We start from the raw sequence: 19,744 nt of genomic DNA, 5'->3' as shown, positions 1-19,744 counted from the left end.
ACCAAGTGTTGTGGCTCTTTCTCTAAACATGCAGGTGATGTTGTAGTAACCAACATCTGCCTGGGGTCTTGATAAACTGAATTTTGAGCAGAGTTTGTGTGAGATCAATACACTCCTCTCAAAAGCTCAGTTATGCATTCAGAGCACAATGAGGAGTTTGAGTTCATAACCCAAGTAAGTGCAGAGTATGGTATTGTAGAAGATTTTAGTATTAGAAAACCTGATTTTTTTGGTAAATACACAAATAGGAAGCTCGTTATTGCAGTCAGGATTTGGTAAGTTACTGTTCAGAATAACCATTTTTAATAGCAAGCAAAGTTTTTCATCCACTTTTATGAAAGACAAAGTTTAAAAGTCTTCTTTGTGACCTGACTCCTGGATTTGTGCATCTCTGGCTGTCACCCTCCCTTCAGCCCATGGAGCATATCCAGCAGGGCTGAAATGGTCCTGACTGTCCAGTCATTGCACTTTACAAGCTGTGCACCCAAAAGCTGTGTACCCATCAACCTCCTGAGCCATAAAAAGACATCAGGGCATCCCTCTCCTGCTTTTGTCACAATCCCTGCCTTGTTCTCTGTCTGGGAACCCAGCAGCACCCATGGGTGGCAGCAGGTCTGTTTCCCCTCTGTCTGGGGCAGATCTTGTGTGGTTTGCCAGCCAGCTGGCAGTTTGTGGTTTGGTGTGTGATGGAATCAGTCCCTGGGGGGCTTTTGGCTGCCAGGTTTGTGGGCAGAGGGGTGGCCAGAGTGTCCAGGCAGTGGCTCCACAGCTGCCCAGGGAGGCCCTGGGCTGCAGGCGCCGCTGGCAGCTCAGTGCTGCAGCCAGGCTGCAACTCCAGACAGACTCAGCTCAACCACACTGCAGCCACAGGCCCTGGCATCCTGCTCAGAGCCGTGGAGTTTGTGCTGTGACAAACCCAGCAAGACTCCTCCTCCCATCCTGGGGGTCCCTCAGCTAAGCAGCCCATGTTCCAGCAGCAGGGGGGATGTGTTTCTCCTTGGCTGTAAGGGAGACTTCTCAATTTAACCTTTGGGCTAGTGAGAAAAATACCTCCTTTAACTCCAACAAATCATTTCTGTCCATGTGAGCAGGTTGGATCTGGCACTTCTGGAAGGAGTAAATCAGGTTGGCTTGGTTGATAATACTGGGGGGAGAAGACCTGGCTTTCAGGAAGTGTCCAGGCACTGAAAGGTGCCCCTCTAGTGTCTGACCTAAGGTACTGCCTGGCAGCTCTGCTGTTGGTGGTGGGGTGTGTGTAGAGATAACCTTCAACCTCACTCTGCAGCAACGTAGGCTGGTCCTGGTTGTGGTCATTTTGAAATGTTTAAATGGTTTTGAAACTAATCTTGTTTAATAGGCCCTTGAAACTAAACCCTAAACTCAGGTGAACATATGGCCATGCCCATTTCTGCTTTCAGGTAATAACGTGTGATAAGAGCTTTTACAACATTTTGGAAAAGTACTTAAAAGCTTTGGCTTATAAAAAAAAACTGTAATTCACCCTTGCTAGTAATTTTTGTGGGACTTTGAACTCCTTCTCCATGTGTCTCTTCTTCTCACATGTCCCTGGAGGAAGCAGCCCCCTCCCCTGTGGTGCTGTGCCACGCCAGCCCTGTCTCTGTGGCCACAGCTTGCTCTGACTGATCTCTACCTGAAGGTGCCTATGGGATGGCAAAGCCCATCCTGCAGAGAACTGCTTCCCTGGTGCTGGATTCCTCTGGGACTTTCACAGAGCCCTGGATCCCTGTTGGATTTGTGTGGCTTTTTGTAAGCAAAGATCGTGGCCACTCCCAGCTTTCCTGCTCTGCCCTCCCTGCTAAGATCATTTTCTTTCAGTGACCAAAAGGGATGGCTGTTTTTGTTAAAACTTGAGGCCAAACCAGAGAGCCTCCAGAAATGCCTCTGCGGTTTCTAAGGGAAAATCCTGCACCTTACCATGTGCAGATACCCCCAACGGTGATGAGATGCTTTAATTATATTTGGAGCACTAGCTTTCTCTGGTGCTTTGAAGCAGTTTCCCAAAGAGAGATATTTAATCAAATTTATGTTTATTTCAGGCTTACCCTCTCTAGATCCATCCAACAGCTCTACAACTTCTTCTTCAGGTCCTTTGACAGGCTTTTCAGCAAACATACAAGGAGCACGGGTTTACCTTCAAGGGCCAGCGCCTGTTGGGACTCCCAGCTTTAACAGACAGCATTTTTCACCACATCCTTGGACAAGCGCAACAAATTCATGTAGGAACTTCATGGGTCTGTCTTAGTTAACTATAAATTCATAGCTATTGTCTTTAGTAGATTTCTAACTTGAGGGGAACTTACCCAGTAATGCACAAAATGCTTTCCAATTGCTTTTAGCAGCTGTGAGGATGGTGTGCAAATCCCAAGCTGTGCTATTTTGTGGGGTTTTTCCCATGCCACTAGTTCTGGTAGCATTACTAAGGCATATTTGGGCAGAAAAATGAGTCATTGTAGGCTATTGAGAGGAGAGAGCATGAAGCTGTGGGGGAGTGGAGGTGATTACACCAAGCTAAAGATTCCCCTCTAAGTAGTACGAGTGCAATATTAGGTGAAAATGTCATGTTTGCCATGGTTTGAAGTTATACTTGCCTTTTTACTTTTTTTCTTTTTTTTTTTTTTAATTGGGATCTGGAATTATACTTAAAACATTCCAAAATCTCTAAGCATCATCCAAGGTAACAGTGGGTTTTCCTCCTAATGGAAAGAACATGGAAGTAGCTTTACAGAAAATATGGGTCTTTGATTCAGAATCTTAGCTGAAGAGGTTTTTCATGTCACTGCATGCAACTTCATTGCCACTCTGAGTTTAAGAACCAAAATGTTTAAATGAGTGCTCAAAGGAAGTTGGATTACCCAAGGAGAGTCAGTGACGCTTCTGAAGTTGGCGGGACTTTACGCTCTTGGGTCACACCTGTGGCTTTGGGAAGCTGTCTGATTTCTCTTCTGCTGGAAGTGGTGGATACCAAAACCAGGCTCTTTAGATATTTATGGTATTTTGGCTGATGTTTTCACCTCTTCCTGAAACTCTTCCATGTTTCTTATTCTTTCTTGTAATTAATTTAGATACACCGCTATGTCATGAGAATATCATGATTCTGATGGCTGAAAGCATTTGTGTTATAATGTGGATTTTAGAGTTCAAATAATTCTTAGACAGAATTTCTGTGAAAGACTTGAATACTTGCCAAAAAAAGCCTTTAAAACATTTTATCATATGCTTTGAGATAATATTGGGGAAATAAGTGGGATGGCATTTACGCTTGCTACTTTGTGTGTAATTAAGCAAGAGAAATACTCTTTTCAGCAGGTGAATCTCCTATTCCATCAGTTTCCTCAGGATCATCTTCGCCCCTCTCAGCTGCTTCCGCCCCTGCTAACTTGGGCCAGCCAAAATCGGGTAACGCCAACCCGGACCGGAAGGTGCCGCCGCCCATCGGGACCGAGCGGCTGGCGCGGATCCGCCAGGGAGGCTCCGTCACCCCCACGCCCCTGGGAACCAACTTCACCGCGCCCGTGGGCCACAGCGGCATCTGGTCCTTCGGCGTCAACAGCGTGTCTGGTGAGTCTGCTGCGCGCAACCTGCAGGGCCTGCCGCAGGGACTGTGGCTGGAAGGAGGGTTGGAGAGGAGGAGTAGAGCTCCAGGTCTGCACTCCCACGGGGAACAGCTGGTGGGAGTGATGGGAGAGCACAGGTCGATGGAAACGCTGTGGTTTGCCCTGATGCTGGTGGATCAAGTCACCAGGCACATGCGAGCCTGAAGTGGTGCAGAGACCTCATACAGAGTCCTCTGAATGATCCAGAGCTTAGAGTAAAGAATTTCTTTCTCTTAAGGGGGCTGTTTCCAGGCCTGACTGTTGGCTCTCTCTGTCCAGGGTTCTCTCTTGTTTTCCACTCACATTTTACAGTGTCAGCTGAGGTGCAGCTGATGCACCCAGGGACACAGAGCTGTGGATGCTGGTTTTTGCACTGATTTCCTCATGACTCTTGAACAGTATGGGATAACTTCTGTTCCAGGCAGCCTTGGTTCCCAAAGAATGACTTTGAAACAGCTGAAGTTTTACGTTCAGTTTCCTGGTAGTTGGATTTTGTGGAAAGGAGGAGGTGCAGCATTTGAGGTGTAGAGTGTTTCCATTGGTAACTTTCAATACAAACGTTTGAGTCCTGCATTTGTTCTATGCTTCAGTGAAGCCCTCCACACTTTGGTTAACTCATGTCTCAGCATTGCTGTGTGTTTTCAAGAAAAGCTTGTATGTGCTTACAGGTAGTGTTGGGAGCTCTGTTGGATTTTAGCCGTTTTGCAGTGGACATGTGGAACTCGCAGTTCGTGGTAGTCCCCATCTTCTCCACCCTTGTCTGGATACCCGAGATCCCTCTGTGGCTGTGTGTTTTCAGGGTGCCTTTGGGTGGCCTTAGGTGTGTGCAGCTGCTGAATTCTACTCGAGTGTCTGCAGTGAATGTCATCAGCCATTTTTCATCTCTTTGCAGAAGGCTTGTCGGGTTGGTCTCAGCCTGTCATGGGAAGTCATCCAATGCATCAGCAGCTGTCAGACCCGGGCACGTTTTCTCAGCATCAGCCAATGGAGAGAGATGATTCTGGAATAGTGGCTCCCTCGAATATTTTCCACCAACCTATGCCAAATAGTTTTGTGGATTTTTCTAAAGTAAGTTACAGAGAGTTGGATTTATGAAATGGCCAGGGTCTGGCTTTATTACATCTGCCTGTTCACCCTATGTGTGCCTCTGCTGCCACCGCTTGTTACCCCAATCCTGAACCTTCTTTCATCCCAGAACTTTCATCCCTGGAGGCAGGTCTAAACAAAGCCAGAGTTTGTAGCTTGCAGATACGCTCTGGTCAGTAGTTGAAGGCCTTTATAACTCTTCAGTGTTTCGTCTCTCAGAAGCTCAGTCTCCTGGAAACGTTTCACAAAGCTTGCCCAGCTCCTGAGGGTGATAACAAGTTTGCTTAATGCTTTCAGCACAAATTACGGCCCCAATACCTCATACCTTCCTTAGGGAAGTGGCAGGAGGAGAGGACTACCAGCATGTTTCAGAAAGGGCCACAGCACGTGGTCTTGGCATCTGCGTGGCAAAGCAGAGCCATTCACACAGAGGAAAAGAATTCTCCTAATTGCAAAAAGCTGCTCTGTAACTTGCCCTTTTTGAACAGGCAGAATTATTTTAGATGGCCATTAGGAATTAGAGAAGATCTTGACCCCGGTCTGGTCGGCTCAGTGCGGCCCTGAGTGCACTGTGGCTGTCCTGTGCTGCAGAGAGGAAGGAACACTGAGGTCACAGTGTTCAGCTGCTGGCCTGGCTTTGTGGGCTTACCTGAAAACTGTGTGTGTGCTGCAGCCTCTGCTGGTGTGAGTTCAGAGACATGGCTAAGCTGGCTGGAATCTCCAGCTCTGAAATCACTGTGTTCCACATTCTGCCCCAGTGGTCCCACAGTGCTGAGATTCCTGCCAGTAGTGGAACATTACCTATGGAGGTGACCTGGCTCTGCCTGCTCCTACAGCCACCCTTCCCCTTGTCCCTCACCAGTGCTCCTTTGTCCCCTCAGGGCCTGCCCATCTCCATGTACGGCGGCACTCTGATACCCTCGCACCCTCAGCTGGCAGATGGCCCAGGAGGGCCCCTCTTTAACGGGCTCCATACTCCAGATCCTGCCTGGAATCCCATGATCAAAGTTGTCCAGAACTCAACAGAATGTACTGATGCTCAGCAGGTAATGTGGCTGTCTTTTCCCACTTGTGCTTTCCTGGGGCTTTATGCGGTGCTGTGAGACCCAGTTTTGGCTGGGTGACACGTTTGGTTTTTTCTGTTCTTTGAAACGAGGATTGAGGTTGTTTGCATGACTTTTCCCTACAGGGTGTGTGTGTGTGTGTGTGCATGTGTTCACAAAATATCCATGTTGCTATTGATACCAAACCTTCCAGGTAAAACAAGCAGCATTTCAAGACTGCTCAGCCAGGTAATGGACTGGTACAAGTGAGAGGGTTTATTTCCATACTCGGCACCTTGCAGGTTGTCAGTCAGACCTTGGCCAGAGCTGAAGAGCTCCTGCCTTTGGACAGTCTGGTTGTATTTTGAGGGAGGCCTTATGCTCACCCTCAGTGGTAAAACACTGTTAAAGGAACCTTTATTTGTTTTTATAATAGATTTGTCTTTTTATTTCTTGCTGTAGATTTGGCCTGGCACCTGGGCACCTCACATTGGAAACATGCATCTCAAGTACGTCAACTGATTTAAGGGGGTCTGTCCTTTTTTAGCCTGGTTTGGGAATCTTTATGACCTTGAAGAACCCTGGGGATTTTTTTCATGTGCCTAACTAAGAGATTTTCTGTGGGCTGTAACAATGGAATCTCAATTGCCCGTTGTATAAGAACAAATTGACTTACCTATTCAAACTGATTCTGTTCTCCAGTTAGTTTAGCCACTTCAAACTTAAAAATCAGACAAAACTAGTGCTTTTTGGCTAAACACTACTGAATGCTCCTTGTATGCAGCAGAGAACTAGCTGATGACATGATTTTGACCTTTTAGGGTGGTAATACCTGTATAATTGTTTACAGACTTACAAGGAAAAGCTAAGTAAATTTCATGTCGTATAGTGGCTCTACTTTATGTAGCCTGTATTAATGTGAAATATTTACCTGAATACTCAATAAAAGGCAAACAGCATTTATAGGTTGTGTGTGAGAATTTTGGAAAGGGCTGTATGTTATTGTCCCCAGCAGCTGCTGCCATGCCTGGTGACAGATCTCCCCAGGGTCACGTACTGAGCACGTGGGTACAGTCAGGTTTGGGAGGGTTTGGAGCCACAGGGGTCTGCAAAGTCCTTGCCCCTGCCACTTGTGAGCCTTTTATTGGTGTGAACCTGCTTCTGTGTATGGTCTTTTCCTTCTGGATTAGTTCTGCTGCTTCTGGCACTTCTGGCAGGTGTCACCTGAGAGATCAGGTTTTGCTCAGGGCTGCAAAGAAGGGCTGACAACAGTGACAGGTGAGTGCAGGGTTGTTCACCTGCCCAGAAGCAGATCTTAGAAAAGTGCTTCCCATTAGAGGAATATGTAATAGGTTCAGTTGTAAGCTTCTTGTAATGCTGTAAATCTGCTGAGAGCTCCTCAGGCCTTCTGTGAGGAAGAAGAGGATTTTTGCACGCTGCTTAAGATGAATGTTAACTCCTGACCCAGTTCTCCACTTTCTGCACTTGGACTGTGCTTAGTTCTGCTTTTGCTCCAAAGCAATGCAGTAACTACTTGGCATCCATTCTTTAAGCAGTTCTCCAGTGCACGTAGTGTCTAATCCAATGGATCAATCTCAGACCAGGTGGAGACTTCAGCTCCTTCCACTTTATCCAGACAAATCCTTGCATGCAGCAGCAGAGTTCCCCAGTTAAAGCATAAAGAAGTACTGAACACCCAAAGTGCACAAGCAGTATCTACGTACCACAGGCAAATCAACCTCAGCAGCACTACTGGATGATTTATTCGGATATTGTTCTTGGTATTTGAGGATGAAATTCCAAAAAAAAAATTGAACTGTTGCTGCCCCAGTGGTAGTGCTGACACCAAAGGACATACACGCAGAATGAGTCACAGCAAGGTTTGTGTTGGAAGTGGCCTTAAGGGTCACCCAGTCCAAAGCCCTGCCATGGGCAGGGGACACGTGTCAGCAGCAGCTGTACTGGAAACAAGCAGTGTTGTGGTGCAGCAGGTGTGTGCTCTAGGGCAGGTGCAGGGGCAGGGTGCCCACTTCTGTGTGCTCCTTGACTGCAGCAAGCAGTGCCACCTCCTTCTGCCCCATCCTGGGGAGCCACTGTCTCCCCATCCTGGAGGGCTGCAGCCCCAGGGTGGGTGGCACAGTCTGCTCCATGACACCAGGGGGCAAGACCCAGGATGGGGATGGGGATGGGGCTGTCCCTGGAGCAGCCTTGGCCACCCCAGCCCTGCCTAACGTAGGCAGCTCTTTGCTGCACAGGTCCCTTGCTGGGTTCTGCCCTGCACAGCTCCTTCCCTGAGGACATGGGCATTTGCTCTGGGCACCAGATCCAAGTGGCCCCAGCAGCCTCCACTAAAGTGGAAAAGGGAACCCCAAGGTTTTGTAGGAAGATCCTGCTCAAAGTTCAGACCATCAGTGCCCCATGGTTACAGGGGGGTACAGGCAGAGGCAGGACCTTGTGCTTCTGGGGAGAGAGCTGGTGGCAGTGCCAGGGGGCTGGTGAGTGCAGTGCTGGTCCCTCAGGGCAGAGGCTGCCTGGATCCAGAGAAAGTGTGGGGGTAACTAATGCCAGAGTCTTTGCCTACTTGAGTTCACCAGCCCTGGGTGGCAGGGCTCCCCCAGACCTGTCCTCCTTCCCCCTTCTGGCCCTCTGGGTCAGCCACTGAGCAGGTCCTTTTCCTTTGCTGTCTGTCCTCATGGAAGCATGTGCCTCATTCCTGAGCTGGCCCTGTTTGGGTTGAGCCCCAGGTGCCTGCCCTGTGAGCACTGGCTCTATCTGTGCCTTCAGTTAAGCTGCTCTGGAGTGAGAGCCCAGCCCGGTGCTGCGGGGCTGTGGCAGGTGTGGGCTGTGTAAGATGTTTGCAGTGCCCAGCAGGAGCTCCAGGCTCACTGGCACCTTGGGCAGCAGCTCTGGGCTCCCTGGAACCCTGGGCTGCACCCTCTGCCAGAGCCTGGCCAGGAGCTGGTGCTGGGCTGCAGGGAGGGACGGGCAGGGGACAGCAGGGCCACAGATGTGGCACACAGGCTGGTGCCACCTCAGGCATTGCTGGCAGGCAGTTGGAGCATGGGGAGGAGGCAGCATGTGCCCCGGGTGAACACTGCACACCCAGCAGGCTGGAGGAGGAGGTGTCCCATCAAACCCAGCTGTTGTCCTCCTGCAGGGAGCACCAGGTGGCTGGCTGAGAAAACGGCAGTGGGTCTCCAAGGTGCCCACTGAGGGTATCCAGCCCTTGCTGCTCCACCCTGGAACAGGGTGCCACACGAAGCTGTTGCTGCCTGGCCAGCAGGCTGGGGCCTCGCTGTGTGCCCCAGGACTGGCCCTGTCCTCCAGGCAGCACAGGGGTGGCCTGTGTTGACCACCATGGGGTAGCCCTTGGAAGGCTGGACCCCCTTGTGCTGCATCCTGCAGAGCTCCAGGAGCCTGAAGGGGAAGAATAATGTGGGGAATAGCTGCTGAGCAGGATGGGTGTCACAGGCTGCCTTGTGGGAAGCCAGACGTGGTGGCTCCAGAACCAGATGTGTCCATGAGCCATGGCCAAGCACTGGGTCCCACCCCCTGCTCTGGGCTGAGGCACTCAGGGGCGGGGGTGGCCAGGCCAGCAGTGCCTGACAGCCCCCTGCTTTTGGCAGGTACCCGCATCATCTGCGACCGCAAGTTCCTGCTGGAGTGCAAGAATTCACCCGCGGCCAGGACCCCTCCCTGCTGCCTGCCCCAGACCCCCGGTGTCACATCCCTGGCCCAGTCCAGCCTCGTCAAGCTGGAGGAGCTCAAGGAGCAGAATGAGAGCGAAGAGGCCATGCCAGGTGAGCAGCCCAGGGCCACGGCCCCTGCCCATGGGGCAAGGGACAAGGCGAGATCCCAGCCTGGCCCCACTTCCAGCTCCTGCTCCCTTCGCCTGCCCGTGTCTGCCGAACCAGCCCCATCCTAACCCTGGTCCTGTATCCATCCATGCCCTTGCAGATCAAGACCAGTTTGAGATGGACATCTGAGTTTCCATCTCCCCGTCTCCAGGCCATGGCTGGGCCTGTTCCTGGGCCTCGTGGAGGTGCTGGCACCGTGACCAGCTGGCTGCAGCCCTCTCTGATGCTGGGGATGGACGTGTGACACCTCAGGCTCTAGCACAAGTGGCTGGTGCAATTGCCTAGGAGCTCATGCTTGATCAATAAACACCGTGAAACCCCTGTGCTAACATGGTGTGTGTGTCTTTGTCAGGGCTCAGTGGGTCCTCGCCCCAGGGAGGGGAGGTGAGCAGCACCAGGAGGGTGCAGAGGGTGACCCTGCAGGTGGGGAGTGGTGAGGGCCTGGGGGTCTGTTGTCAGCTCTGGTGGAGGCAGGTGGTGAGGCCATCCCATGAACACGAGATGGCCTGGTTAACAGCACAGTTAACACCTGACTGGGCATGTGTCTGTCCCTGGACCCCCCTGAGGTCACCCAGGTCTCTTGGGTTCCAGACTCTGAGCTGTGCCCAGATGGGAGCCAGGGCTGTGGCTGCAGCACAAACCCTGGTCATGCCAGGGGCTGTTGGTACATCAGCCTCTGCAGTCAGCCCAGACCCCTCCTGCAGCAGGGCTGGGCCCTGGGGCTGCTGCAGGCCCCCCACTGCCAGATGGGGGGGCCAAGCTTTGCCAGCCAGTGCAGCAGGGACACACAGTACCGACTGCTCCAGCCAGATGCTGAATTCTTCCCTTGACATGGCCAAGCCTGATGAAGCAGCCATGGCCTCACCCAGCAATCCCATCTCCTGCTGACCCTGGGAGCCCCAGGACCTGTCAGTGCCAGAACCCTCAGGGAGACTGTGGGAGGGGGCAGGTTGGTGCTGTTTATTAAACATAATGAATCGCCACTAAAATGTCGCAATGATTAAAATCCCCTTTTCCTGGATGAGGATTGGGAGGCAGAGGGGGTGCCCAGACTCCCTCCAGCAGCAGGGGCCCTGTTCCTGCCTGTGGCCCTGGGCAGGGGCTGCCCCACTCACAGTCCACAGCCCCGTCCCTGGTGTCAGGGCTCCTCCTGCTCCGGCTCGGTCGCAGGTTCAGTCACGGGCTCAGTCACGGGCTCGGTCGCGGGCTCAGTGTCAGCGCTGCCGTCCCTCTCTCCGGTGGGCAGGTCCCGCGTCTCAGCGATGAGGCGTTTGACGCCCACCATCCACTGGCTCACCTCGTTCACGTGGTCCACCATAAGTGAGCGGTGGATCTCATCAGCTGCATCCCAGTGCTGCTGCTGAAGCTCTGCCAGGACAGTGGGACAGCCCCGTCAGGGGCGCAGGATCCGCCGTCCCGCGGGTGCCTCTGCCCCGGGGCCTGCTGCTGGTGCGGCTGCGGCCCCCTTCACCCCATACCTTGCACCAGGAGGCTCATCCTCTTCCTCACTGGTGCCGACAGCTTCCCCTGAGCCCACGCGTCCTCCAGCACTGTCAGCCGCCGCCCGATGTCATTGCACACTTGTTTCTGGAAGCAGAGGTGAGCTGGGAGTGAGGGGGATGTGCCCCCACCAGCTCCGGGGAGCCCCAGGGCAGGGGCGGCTCTCTTCCCCCCTCAGGTCTCCTGGAAAGCAGCAGTCCCTGCCTGGCTGCCCCGGCTCCCTTCCCGCCGACACCGCGGGTCAGGGCGGCGGGAGGGGCCGCAGCCTCACCTGCACCGTGGCCCGGCAGGCGTCCAGGGCTGCCCGCAGCGGGGCAAGGACGGTGTCGGCGGACACGCTGCACTCCTCCTGCTCCGGGCACGCCGCGCTCGGCCGGCCCTCGGCCCGCGGGGCAGCGCCGGCAGAGCCCTGCGGGGGCGGCCCCAGCGCCCGGGGGGGCGGCGCTGCGGGGTCGGCGGGGGCACTGGGCGGGCCCGGGGGGGCACCTGCAGGGCAGAGGCGCCGAGCCCGTCAGCTCGGACCCGGCTGGCACCGGGCCCCGCGGAAAGGGGGCCCCGAGCCCCGGTTCCGCCGCCTCCAGCACCGCGGCTGCGGGAGCCGGGCCGCAGTTCCCGCGGAGCGGCCCCCGGGGCTCGGGGCTGTGGGGGCCCCGCGGTGCTGACCTGGGGGTGCCCCCGCGGGCGGAGGGGGGGCTCGGCGGGTGAGCGGGGTCCGGCGGGAGCCCCCGGCTTGCGCCTGCAGCCCGTACGAGAACTGGGGGGGGTCGTTCCAGCCGCGCTCCTGGTTCCCTGCAGCAGCGAAGGGCGCCGTGAGACCGAGGAGCCCCCGCGCCAAGCGGGACCCCCCGGCACGTCCCTCCCGGCGCTCCCCGCACCCGGAACGGCCCCGTCGTCCCCCCACACACGGACTTGGGCAGAGCCGATCCCCGGTCGCGGCCCTGCGGCCCCGCCCGGGCAGACCCGCGGTGTCCCGGGACCGGGACCCCCCCCCCCGCACCGGAAGTGCCGCGCGCGCCCCGCGCCCCCTCACCCGGCTTCACGTAGGACTCCGCCATCCCGCCACGTCACGCCTGGCCCCGCCCCTTCCGGCCCGTGAGGCGGGGATGGGCGGGAGGGGCGGGGCCGGGCCCGTCCCCGCCCCGCCGGGGGCCGCGCTCGGGGCCGGGGCCGGGCCGGGGTCGGGGTTGGGGCCGGGGGCTCCTCCCCGGCGGCTCCGGCTCCGGCCCCGGCCCCGGCCCGGCCCGCTACGGGCTGTGCAGGAGGGCCCGCCGGAGGCGGAACACCTCCAGGAAGGAGAAGAGTCCCCGCTTGCGGGCCCCGGCCCCCGCCCCGCCGCCGCCCCCCCCCGCCTTGGCCGCCCCGCGGGCAGCCTCCCCCGCGGCCGCCGCCCCGGCCCGGCCCCGGCCGGCCGCGCTCTTCGCCTTCGCCCCCGGCGTGGCGGCCACGAGGCACTTCTGGTACTGCACCTGCGGGGACACGAGAGGCAGCGCGGGGCACTCGGCACCGGGGACACGCCGGCCCCCGAAGGGTTGGGCGTGCTCGGCCGCGGTGCCGCCGGTGCTCACCATGCAGGCGGCCTGCACCGCCTCCGAGATGGTGCCGGCGTCGGGCTCGCACCAGAAGGCCGCGCACTGGAAGCGTCGCCCCGTGTCCACGATGAGCGCGAAGGTGTGCGCGTCCCGGCCCACCCCCAGGAAGGTCACGTACCGCACCTGGCACTCCCAGATGTGCGCCGCCTCCTCGGGCTCCTGCGGGGACCCCGCGGGCCCGTCCACCCCTGGCCGCCGCCCGGGCAGCCCTGCCGCCCCCCAGGACCGCTCTGCCGGGGCCAGCGCCGTGCCCGCTCCGGCCACGGCCCCCTGCTCCCTCCCCACCTGCGCCGGGTGCACCCTCATGGCCGTGTCGGACACGTAGATGAGGGAGGGCGTCCAGTTCTCCCGCCCAGGGCGCCTCGTCAGCTTCTCGATGGCCTCGTTCAACACATCCATCCCTGGGGAGAGGGACGCCCCATCCCATCGGCCCCGGCTGCGGGCGAGGGGCGGGCAGGAGCCGCCCGGGGCCAGGGCACGGCCGCCCGGCTGCCCCGCGGCACGGAGGGGCTTCCTGGGCGTCCCCCAGCTGCGGGGGAGCAGCGGCGCTTACCCATGGCTCTGGGCACGGGCAGGCTGCCGATGTACAGCGCCTCGTAGGTCTGCATCGACTGCCTCACCGCTTCTAGGATATCCACTGCCAGGACGGGAGAGTGGGGGCTACCTCTGTGTCCCCCGCTGTGTTCCCCCCCGTCCCCAAGGACTCCGGGGAGACAGCCGGGCAAGCCAGAGGGCTCTGGCAGGGGGAGCAGCCGGCAGCGCTGGGGGACGGTACCTTGCAGCGGCAGGTCCTCGGCGGAGATGGGCTCCAGCGTGGCGGCGCGGGGCAGCCTGCTGTTCGCTACAGCTCGCTCGGCCACGATCTGCAAGAGACGGGGATCCCGGAACCTCCCCTCACCCCCGAGATCCCCAGGCCGTGCTCACACCCTCCGGGGCCCCTGAGTCCCACCTTGGAGCACATCTCATGCAGAGCCTTGGCGATGCCCTTGGCAGGCACATTGCAGTGGAAGACGTGACACTTGAGGACGCAGGTGTCCTTGTCACTGGCCACGAAGGCGAAGTCTCTGCACGCCACGAGCAAGCCAGTGAGACCCCGACAGAGGCAGCCCCCTGCCTGTACTGCCTCCCACCCCTGTGCCCCCTTACCTGTCCCTGCAGCCGTGGTGGCAGTGGGAGGGAGGAGAGGGGACAGGTCACTGCTGGGGTGCCTCCCCCCAGGTGGGCAGAGCCACCCCCCTGGCCCCTAGCTCTGCCCTCGCCCCTGGCACCTGCCGTTGTTGCAGCCAACGCCCCAGACACGGATGTTGAGGATGGGCTGGCGGTGGATGAGGCTGCGGTCCAGGGGGTCCACCAGGCTCATGGTGTCCTTCTTCAGAATCATCACTAGGTCCTGGCCCTGCAGAGGAGCAGGGGTTCCCTCAGCCTGGCAGACAGCCTGGGCATCCCCAGCACCCAGTCCCTGTGTAGGCAAACCCCTTCCACACCAGCCAACTTTGCCCCAACTGTGGGTCAGCCCTGCCCTTCCCAGTTACCATTCCCTTGTGTGGGAACCCACCCAGGCACCCTGGCACTGTTCCCAAGGAACAGCCCTGTCAGACCCACCTGCTCTACACCTGGGACCATCAGATGGATGCCCTGTGTAGAGAGTTGGCTCTACCACCTGCTCCCCTTTTCAGCACAGTCCAGCCTCAGTAACAGCGGCCTTATGGTGGGACCCTGGCTGGCAGCACCATCCCAGGCTCTTACCTCGCCCTGGTTCTCCGCAGAGCCCTGGCCCTTGCTGTTGGAGAGCTGCTGGATGCAGTTGTTGACGGCGATGCTGCTCTTGCCAGGTGCCAGGTCCTCCTCGGGGATCTCCACCCAGCCCAGAGAGCGCACAGCAAAGCACTGAGCAGAGACACGAGGGGCTTCAGTGCCCTGGCACAGCCACCTCCATCCCGCATGCCTCACCGTGCCACAGTGGTCACCCCTGCTCTGGCTCCCATCCACGTCCCTGCCAGCTGCCACCCTCCTCCTCCTCTGCCAGCACAGCCCACGATGCGGCAGTGAAGCTGGCGGGTGCAGTACCTTGGAGCCGGGCTCTGCGCTGTGCTGGAAGTCATCTCCATGCCAGGACAGTGAGTGCCTGCAGAGGGATGGGCAGTGAGTGCCTGCATCAGGATGCCCTGGAACCAGCAGACCTCCCTACCACCAGCTGGGAAGCATCCCATGTGGGTGCCCAGCATGGTCCTGCTGGTTTCAGCATGGGGGGCTGCTGTGGGGGGGAGCACCAGGGCCCAGCACCCAGCGCTGCTCAGGGATCAATGGCAGCCCACAAACAAGCCAGCAAAGCACAAGGACAGCCCTACCTCCGGGACAGCGAAGCCATGGGGCTGGGAATGGGCCGGTCCTTTGCAGAGTGCTTTGCTGCAGGGCCCTGGCATTCCTGGGAGAGAAGAGGAAAGGGGTGAGAGCTGCAAGAGAGGCAGTGAGGAGGCACTAGGTAGAAGCCCTCCCTCCCAGACTGCAACAAGCTTGTGAGCATCTAGTCAAGTCCAAGTAGGATGAGCACCAGGATGGGGCCTGCTGGAGCCTTTCAAAGGGCTTAACCCCAGACATGAATGGACTGAGCAGGACTTCAGGGTCACACAGACAGGGTGCTCCAAGGGGAGTCTGGACCAGTCATGCCCAGAGGGCTCTTCAGCAGGATTCTGCCAGGGTGAAATCCAACACCAGCCCTCACACCCCTGCCCACATTCCCTACCCTTGCCTGGAGTGTTTCATCTCCATCAGCCTCCGTGTGCCCTCCAGGGCCGGTGCTGCGTGCAGGGTGCTGCCACTGTGTCGTGCCTGTTGGCACATGCCAGTAATAGGTACCCAGAGAGTCACAGATTTTCCTCCAGCCTGGTGGGAGATCAGGGTCTGTCTCCAGGCTCTGGTCGCTCCAGAGGTTGTCTGTGAAGAGAGGGAGTGTATGAGATACAGAGTGGGGAGAAAGATTCCCTAGTCGTCCCGAGCAGCCAACAGCTTTTCCCAGCAGCAGAAGGGTCCTGCGGTGGCCTCTGGGTGCGTGGCTGGGTGCACGGGCTGGGAGAGGAGCCTGGTGAGGGAACATGGCACGGTGCCAGCGAGGCTGCAGCAGTGGCAGACCCCAGTGCAGGGAACTGCCTCGCTGGCTCCCGGGGGGACAGTGAATCCCCGGCAGGGCACAGAGGGCAGGGGCAGCCCGGGCCTGCCAGGCCGGGAACCCTGCGGGGCACCCAGGCTCAGGCTTGGCCCGCGGCCACCAGCCCAGTGTTCCCCTGCCCTCGGCCGGGAAAGGGGCCGGGACAGACACCGGGGTCCGGGCAGAGGATGGTGCCCCGGGGCTGCAGCCGGAGGGTGCGATAGCCGTGGCCCCCTCACCCCCAGCCCTGCGCGGGCACCGACTCGAGCCCGTGGCGCAGCACGGCCGGAGCGAGCCCGGCCCGCGGGGGCGGCGCGCTCCGACCGGCCGCGGCTCTGGGGCCGGGCGGGGCTCCCGGGGCTGGGAGGGTGGGGGTGCTCCGTGGGGGAGACCTGGATACGGAGGTGCCCCCGAAGCGGGTGGGCTCCCGGCGACCTTGGCGGGGCGGAGAGCGGCGGGGCCGGGCCGGGCCGGACGCCGCGGGCCCCGATCAGCACCGCGGACAGCGCCGGGCGCGGCCGCCGCTCCCACCCTCGGGGCGCGGCTCCGCAACTCGACACGGGCCCCGCAACCCGACCCCGGCCCCGCAACCCCACCCCGGACCCGAAACCCAGCACCAGCCCCACAACCCGACCCCGGCCCCACAACCCGGCACCGGCCCCACAGCTCATCCCCGCTCCTGCAGCCCGCCCCTGAGCCCGCAGGCTGCGCCCGTGCCCGCCCTGCCCGCCGCGCTGACCGTCGCAGTTGACCAGGACGATGGCCAGCATGTAGTCCTTGCCCAGCATGGCCCCGCCGCCCGCCCGGCGCGGCGCCCCCGCCGCCGCCTGCCCAGGCCCGGAGCCGCGGCGGCTGCGGCGGGAGGGGCGGGACCGGGGCGGGCCGGGGGCGGGGGCTGGAGGGAGCCGGGGGGGCGCGGGGGATCGCCCGGGCGGAGCTGCGGAAGGGCGGGGATGTCCGGGGCCCTTGGGGTGTGTCTCGGGGCAGAAGGTGGGACCCTGAGGAGGGAAGGGGCTTTGGGGTCTGAAAGATTTCCGAGTGCGACAGACAGCAGAGCCAGGTCAGCCCCTTGTGCCCTCAGGTTCGTTCCTTTTCCCTCCCTCCGCTCTTAGGGTTCCTCCATTCCCTTCCCTGTCCCCACAGATCACCAACATTCCTCTCCACCCACGCTTATCCCACGTTCATTCTCCATTCATGCCCAGGTCTGTCCATTCCCCTCCACCTGTGTCCAGCCTCCATCAGCCAGTGCTGAAGGACCCAAATGTCTGTGCTGGTTCCCTTCCCCTTCTCACCAGGGGCCTAGAGCTTTGCATCTCCAGGTTGAGACTTTTTTCCATTCTCTCTTGGCTAATGATCAGCACATTGGGACAGAAGTTCTGGAGACATTTGTTGTACACCTGAATTCCCCACGGAGCTCCTTGAATACTGCTCAGGAAAAAGTCCTTCCAAGCTACAGGAACTATTCCAAGATGGGTTGCTATAGATGGCTTCTCCACAGTCCTTCATGGCCTCTCCACCTTTTCTTCTTCAGAGCAGTTTTTGGACATGCAGAATGAATTTTCCATGCTTGGTCCCTCTTTCTTTGCTTGGTCTCATTCATGCATTCCATGGGATAACATGCCCCTGATTTTGTGAGACACCCTCCTCTCCTTTATGCATTTTAACCTTGCTCACCTGGCCTGAGAACAGCACCAGCTCTATAATCCAGTTTTGCAGTTGTCTATAATAATTTGTCTCCTAGTGGCAGCTGGATTTTTTGGATACAGGCTATTTCTTCTGCATCTGCCCAGAGCTAGTCAGATTTCTAACACTCCATTCAAGCACTGTATCCTTGGGACATTATTTGCCTGACCCAACCCAGCCCACACAGCAGAGCAGGGGAGGCTCATGGCTCCCTGTGTTCTGACGTGTCTGAGGAGTCACAGATCTCACCTTGACTCATGCTTTCCCCAGCCTCCCACCTTTCCCAGTTCCCTACCAGGACCAAGTTTATCATGGTGACTGGTAGTGCTCTGGTATCCTCTGCTGCACATCTCTCCTTATCCTTATCTCAACACACATTTCACCTTCAAAAACCACACTCAGCTCATCAGAAAGGACGTAACAACCCCAACACAAACTGTCCCCACTCCTCTTCTGGCTCATCCAAGCCACCAAGGTGAAGGCAGCTCTCTCCTGGCAATGTCATGAAGCTTAAGGGTGATGATGGCCCTGGTGATATCAGACTTAGAGCAAGGGAGGAGAATTTGGGGTTGGTGCAGAGCAGAACCCATGGATTGTATGAAATGGCATATGGGATGTTTCATGGGAAGGGGAAAGGGAGGGACAAAAGGAGGAAAAAGCATAGAAAGGCAGAAAGAAAAGAGAGAAAATGTTCTGGTGGTGTGTGGGCAGTGGTAGCTATGCTTGCCAGCCTCAGCAGCATGTTTCAGCACTGCAGGCTGTCCTAGACCCTCATTAAATCATCTTTCTTCTGTGCAGAGATGCTCCCTGTTCAGAGCTGCCCGTGTGAGAGTGGGGAACATTTTGGTGGTTCACAAGAGGAAAAGGATAAGGAAAGTGTAAGAATAAGGATAAGGAAAGCCTATACCCCTTATACTTTTCAGGGAAAGGTGTGAGACATCTTGTAATTCTACAACTCATCATTTTCTGGTGTTGGCCCTTAAGAGTGAGAGATCTGGGTTTGGTTTGGTGTGGTTTGGTTTGTGCCTGAAGTAGAAGTACAGTGGCAAGTGTCATTTTTGGTGCTGGGTTAGAAAACCAAAACTCTTCTTCTGGCTTGAATGATGAAATCTTGGAGAAGGGGAGTAAGATTTCTCTTTGTAAAGATTTAATTTTATCTTCCTAGTACAAACACCAGCTAAATCTCTTCACAGTATAAGGGGGAATCTCTCAGCCCCTCTGACACTTCCCTCAAAAAGATAAAAAAACACTCACATGGCTTCCTGGGAGCAGTCTGGGTTCTCAGATCTGTCAGGTGCAGATCAAAAGTCTCCTAGAGAGGCTCATTACATGAAAACACTCCATAGCTGCAATCAGATCCAGATCTCAGCAGGTCCATCTCAGTTTTACCTAAGATAGCAAAATAGATAACTTGACTCCCAACCAGATCTTTTGTATAGGCCATATTTCCAGGGGATAAACATACAAGGTTTCTCTCTGCACTGCTCCTGAGACAAAAGACACAATTCCCCTCAAAGAAAATATCCACTTTGCATCAGGTAGTTTTTCTGGTGCATGTCTTCATTCACTCAGGAGAAGGAGACTTCTGATGTGGCAGATCAATAATTTTCAGGTTATGAAAACCCTTCATAAAGAAATCAAGTGAAATATTAGGTAGCAATCCTACTTTTCCACTACCCTCCTCCCAGCTATTGGAAACCCAAGATCATGTTATGCAGCCCAGATTCAGTTATCTGTAGTTATCAAATATCCCTGTCCCAACACCCCACCTGGCAGAAAAAACCACAGCTTAAGCTGTTTCTGTGCTTCCACCATCACTTATTTCCACCTCAGTTGTGCAAGTCAAGCAGAGACAAAAGGAAGAGGCCACAAGATGAACCAAGACAGGTCCAAGTCAACCCCCTAAATCTATGGAACCAAGAAAAAAATCCCAGGGTATCACATTTGAAACTGTAATTCCAGCAGGCCTAATTTTTTTTTTTTCCTGTTTTACTGCCTGGTTCCTGTAAACAGCACTGATTTGCAGAGCTGCTGTGAGCTATTGGCACTATGGATTTAATTGGTACATGCAGTTCCATCCCATTGCCCACAGAGTTCTCTGGAGCACTGCCTCTTCTCTAAGTTTTTTTTAAGAAATGCTGTTAATATCCTCTGATCATTTCACACCTCTCTTATAATGCAGAGTGCAGAAGCATCCATAGTTTCGATTTCTCAAGCTGCTTCACAC

At 56.8% G+C, this 19,744-nt stretch overlaps 3 protein-coding genes across 12 annotated transcripts in view; 1 reads left to right on the top strand and 2 right to left on the bottom strand.

Annotated features, from left to right (window-relative positions):
* The window catches only part of LOC311159728 (ankyrin repeat and KH domain-containing protein 1-like), a 100,703-nt gene extending 90,789 nt beyond the window's left edge, over window positions 1-9,914 (top strand). For 2 of the 10 annotated variants that reach the window (XM_084215969.1, XM_084215968.1), the window contains 6 exons: window positions 2,058-2,237; window positions 3,325-3,579; window positions 4,507-4,682; window positions 5,582-5,746; window positions 9,370-9,543; window positions 9,701-9,914. In XM_084215969.1, coding sequence (XP_084072095.1) covers window positions 2,058-2,237; window positions 3,325-3,579; window positions 4,507-4,682; window positions 5,582-5,746; window positions 9,370-9,543; window positions 9,701-9,844 — 1,094 coding nt within the window. In that variant the 3' untranslated portion in view covers window positions 9,845-9,914. Of the gene's footprint in view, window positions 1-2,057; window positions 2,238-3,324; window positions 3,580-4,506; window positions 4,683-5,581; window positions 5,747-6,205; window positions 6,703-9,369; window positions 9,544-9,700 lie in introns of those variants that run through there. The other 8 variants (XM_084215973.1, XM_084215972.1, XM_084215971.1 and 5 more) reach the window with 8 other exon arrangements.
* Window positions 9,915-10,549: 635 nt separating this feature from the next.
* On the bottom strand, window positions 10,550-12,254 carry SRA1 (steroid receptor RNA activator 1). Its single transcript, XM_084215842.1, has 5 exons — window positions 12,131-12,254; window positions 11,764-11,889; window positions 11,372-11,586; window positions 11,079-11,187; window positions 10,550-10,968 (listed from the first exon to the last, which is right to left on the bottom strand). Exons 1-5 carry the CDS (start codon window positions 12,153-12,155, stop codon window positions 10,739-10,741), a joined length of 705 nt encoding a protein of 234 aa, XP_084071968.1. The 5' UTR covers window positions 12,156-12,254; the 3' UTR covers window positions 10,550-10,738.
* A 90-nt stretch (window positions 12,255-12,344) lies between these two features.
* APBB3 (amyloid beta precursor protein binding family B member 3) lies at window positions 12,345-16,622 on the bottom strand (the record flags this gene model as incomplete). Its single annotated transcript, XM_084215621.1, is given in 14 exon segments — window positions 12,345-12,566; window positions 12,666-12,848; window positions 12,975-13,090; window positions 13,243-13,326; window positions 13,465-13,552; window positions 13,639-13,753; window positions 13,836-13,869; window positions 13,872-13,885; window positions 13,958-14,085; window positions 14,436-14,576; window positions 14,757-14,814; window positions 15,038-15,114; window positions 15,433-15,623; window positions 16,574-16,622. Coding segments are annotated over 14 exon segments (1,500 nt in total).
* Window positions 16,623-19,744: the final 3,122 nt, after the last annotated feature.

The sequence above is a fragment of the Fringilla coelebs genome (assembly GCF_963513975.1).
Source record: "Fringilla coelebs genome assembly, chromosome: 15".
NCBI classification, from domain to species: domain Eukaryota; kingdom Metazoa; phylum Chordata; class Aves; order Passeriformes; family Fringillidae; genus Fringilla; species Fringilla coelebs.
Note: the sequence above shows the minus strand (reverse complement) of the source record. Positions and strands in the feature narration are given on the sequence as shown.

Excerpts from the sequence above, each read along its gene's own strand:
- SRA1 (XM_084215842.1), bottom strand. The coding sequence starts at position 12,155 with ATGGCGGAGTCCTACGTGAAGCCGG. Across the intron at positions 11,890-12,130 it reads GGAGTCCTACGTGAAGCCGG|GGAACCAGGAGCGCGGCTGG; the intron begins GTGAGGGGGCGC and ends TCGCTGCTGCAG. Across the intron at positions 11,188-11,371 it reads CCTGCCGGGCCACGGTGCAG|AAACAAGTGTGCAATGACAT; the intron begins GTGAGGCTGCGG and ends CTCTGCTTCCAG.